The sequence below is a fragment of the Rutidosis leptorrhynchoides genome, chromosome 6 (genome assembly GCF_046630445.1).
Source record: "Rutidosis leptorrhynchoides isolate AG116_Rl617_1_P2 chromosome 6, CSIRO_AGI_Rlap_v1, whole genome shotgun sequence".
Taxonomy (NCBI): Eukaryota; Viridiplantae; Streptophyta; class Magnoliopsida; order Asterales; family Asteraceae; genus Rutidosis; species Rutidosis leptorrhynchoides.
In genome coordinates, this window is record NC_092338.1 from 183969365 (window position 1) to 183971416 (window position 2052).

A 2052-nucleotide genomic window follows, 5' to 3' on the forward strand; every position below is an offset into this window, starting at 1 on the left:
GCTGTAAAGTTCAAAATTTGTCTAAGCTCATCAGTCCAACCACACTGTTCCATTATTACCCAGTTGATATATTTGTTGGCCCCTTTTGTCGATTAATCCAATTCCTCATAAATGGTTCATTATCCGCTGGGTTATTTTTTTTTTTTTTTTTGGGTAAAGGGTATCACCCGGTGAATATATTGATATAAACAAATAAACAAAGAACCACACAACTGAAGGAGAGTCCTACAGTCTCTTAAGCAACCTAACTAATACAAAGCATATTAGCACTAAGAGCAATAACAGGCTCACTTACAAGCAAAGAGGATACATATTAAGAAATTTTCCAATCGGACTTTAATCATAAGACTTGAGGCGAATTCTTCCACGTTATGCTCATAATCTTCTACCGAACCATATGGTAGATAACATCAAACACCTGGTTACACGATCTCTTCCATCTTTTAAAGAACCAGGCATTACGTTCCTTCTATAAGCAATAAACAGTAGCCACGAGAAGAAGTTTAATAACGATGATTCGAGCAATATTCTGAGCACCAAACGGAGTTAGCAAAACAGTAAAATCGTGCCACCCATCACAATGTATCGGAAAATCCATATGGTTCCTGACTAGCATCCAAACCTGATTTGAAAACGAACATGTAAAAAATAGGTGATTATGCGAGTCTGGAACCAGTTCACATAATGGACAGACTAGATTACTCCCCGGACATATATCCCAATGTCGCAACTTGTCTTGTGTTTTCAACTTTTCACCCATTAGAAGCCATAACACAAAAGCATGTTTAGGAATGCAAGTAGAAAACCATACCACTGAATACCAATTAACATTTGAACCTCGAGGACGTATCGATTCCCATACAGAACTAACCGAGAATTCTGTTAAATTTCCATCAAAATCCTTCCATTTGACCACATCCATAGAATTAGGTGAAGTCAGGAGGATTTAAAGTATTTAAGATAGGAAACCTGGAATTCCATTCAGGAGGCCAATTCCAAGAATTATCCTCAACAATGTTATGCACACATTCATAACCGGAATAACCAGCTTGTGATAACACACGAAGAGAGATAAATGTAGCTAAGGGACCAGGTAAGCACCATATATCGAACCATGCTGAATAAGTAATACCATTACCAATTTGATGTATGAAGTGGCCTTTAATAAAATCACGGATGCCCAGAAGATTTCGCCAACTCCAACTAGCATTTGATGGAACCTGAATGTCCCAGAAATTGCGTCCATCAACCTATACGAGTGAATCCAACGAACCCATAGAGACTCATTATTTGATAGAATACTACAGATGTGAGTAGAGAGCAGTGCAACACTCCACATTTTGAGTCTTTTGATTCCAAGCCCGCCTTCCCGCTTAGGAAGACAAACGTCATCCCATTTAACTTTCGCCTTACCCTTCTTAAGATCCCCTTGGCACCAAAGGAACCCTCGCATCAAAGCTTCAATATCATTAATAATATCACTAGGAAGAATAAAAACCGACTGCCAATAAATTTGCATTGAGGATAAAACAGAGTTAATCAAATGGAGACGGCCTGCAAAAGATAAAAACTTATTCTTCCAGTTACTAATTCAAGAGCTCATGACATCCACCAAGACTTTATAGTTTTGATAATATAAACGGGTAGACACCAACGGAACACCAAGATACTTCACCGGAAGAGAACCCTCTTCAAAAGGAAGGAGAACTAAAATCTGTGATTTTAAAGCATGCGTAACATTAGCAAAATAAGCTGTACTTTTCGGCATACTCGGAACCTGTAACACCCCGTTTTCCCGTGCGCGTCTAAAGGTACGTACTTAATCAATAGTACGCCTATAACTTATTCGTTATGTGATTAAATGAACTCAAGTGTTAGTTAGGTGTAAGTGCATATATGTATATGTGTGTATATATATATGGGTATATTCGAATGCGTGCGTGTACGCGTATATGAATGCGATGTGATGGCGTTGAGTCATGTAAGACTTAAGGTTGAAGTTTAGACGTGCATAGGAACGGTGAATGTGGTGTGCTAGTTGTTTGAACCTTT

The 2052-nt window shown here is 38.4% G+C and overlaps 1 protein-coding gene across 1 annotated transcript; it reads right to left on the minus strand.

Annotated features, from left to right (window-relative positions):
- Positions 1-469: 469 nt before the first annotated feature.
- Positions 470-922, minus strand: LOC139854296 (uncharacterized). The gene has a single exon (XM_071843608.1). The coding sequence runs from the start codon at positions 920-922 to the stop codon at positions 470-472; it is 453 nt and encodes a 150-aa protein (XP_071699709.1).
- Between the last annotated feature and the right edge of the window lie 1130 nt (positions 923-2052).

Bases quoted from the DNA above. Each gene is read 5' to 3' on its own strand.
- LOC139854296 (XM_071843608.1), bottom strand. From the start codon at position 922: ATGGATGTGGTCAAATGGAAGGATTTTGATGGAAATTTAACAGAATTC.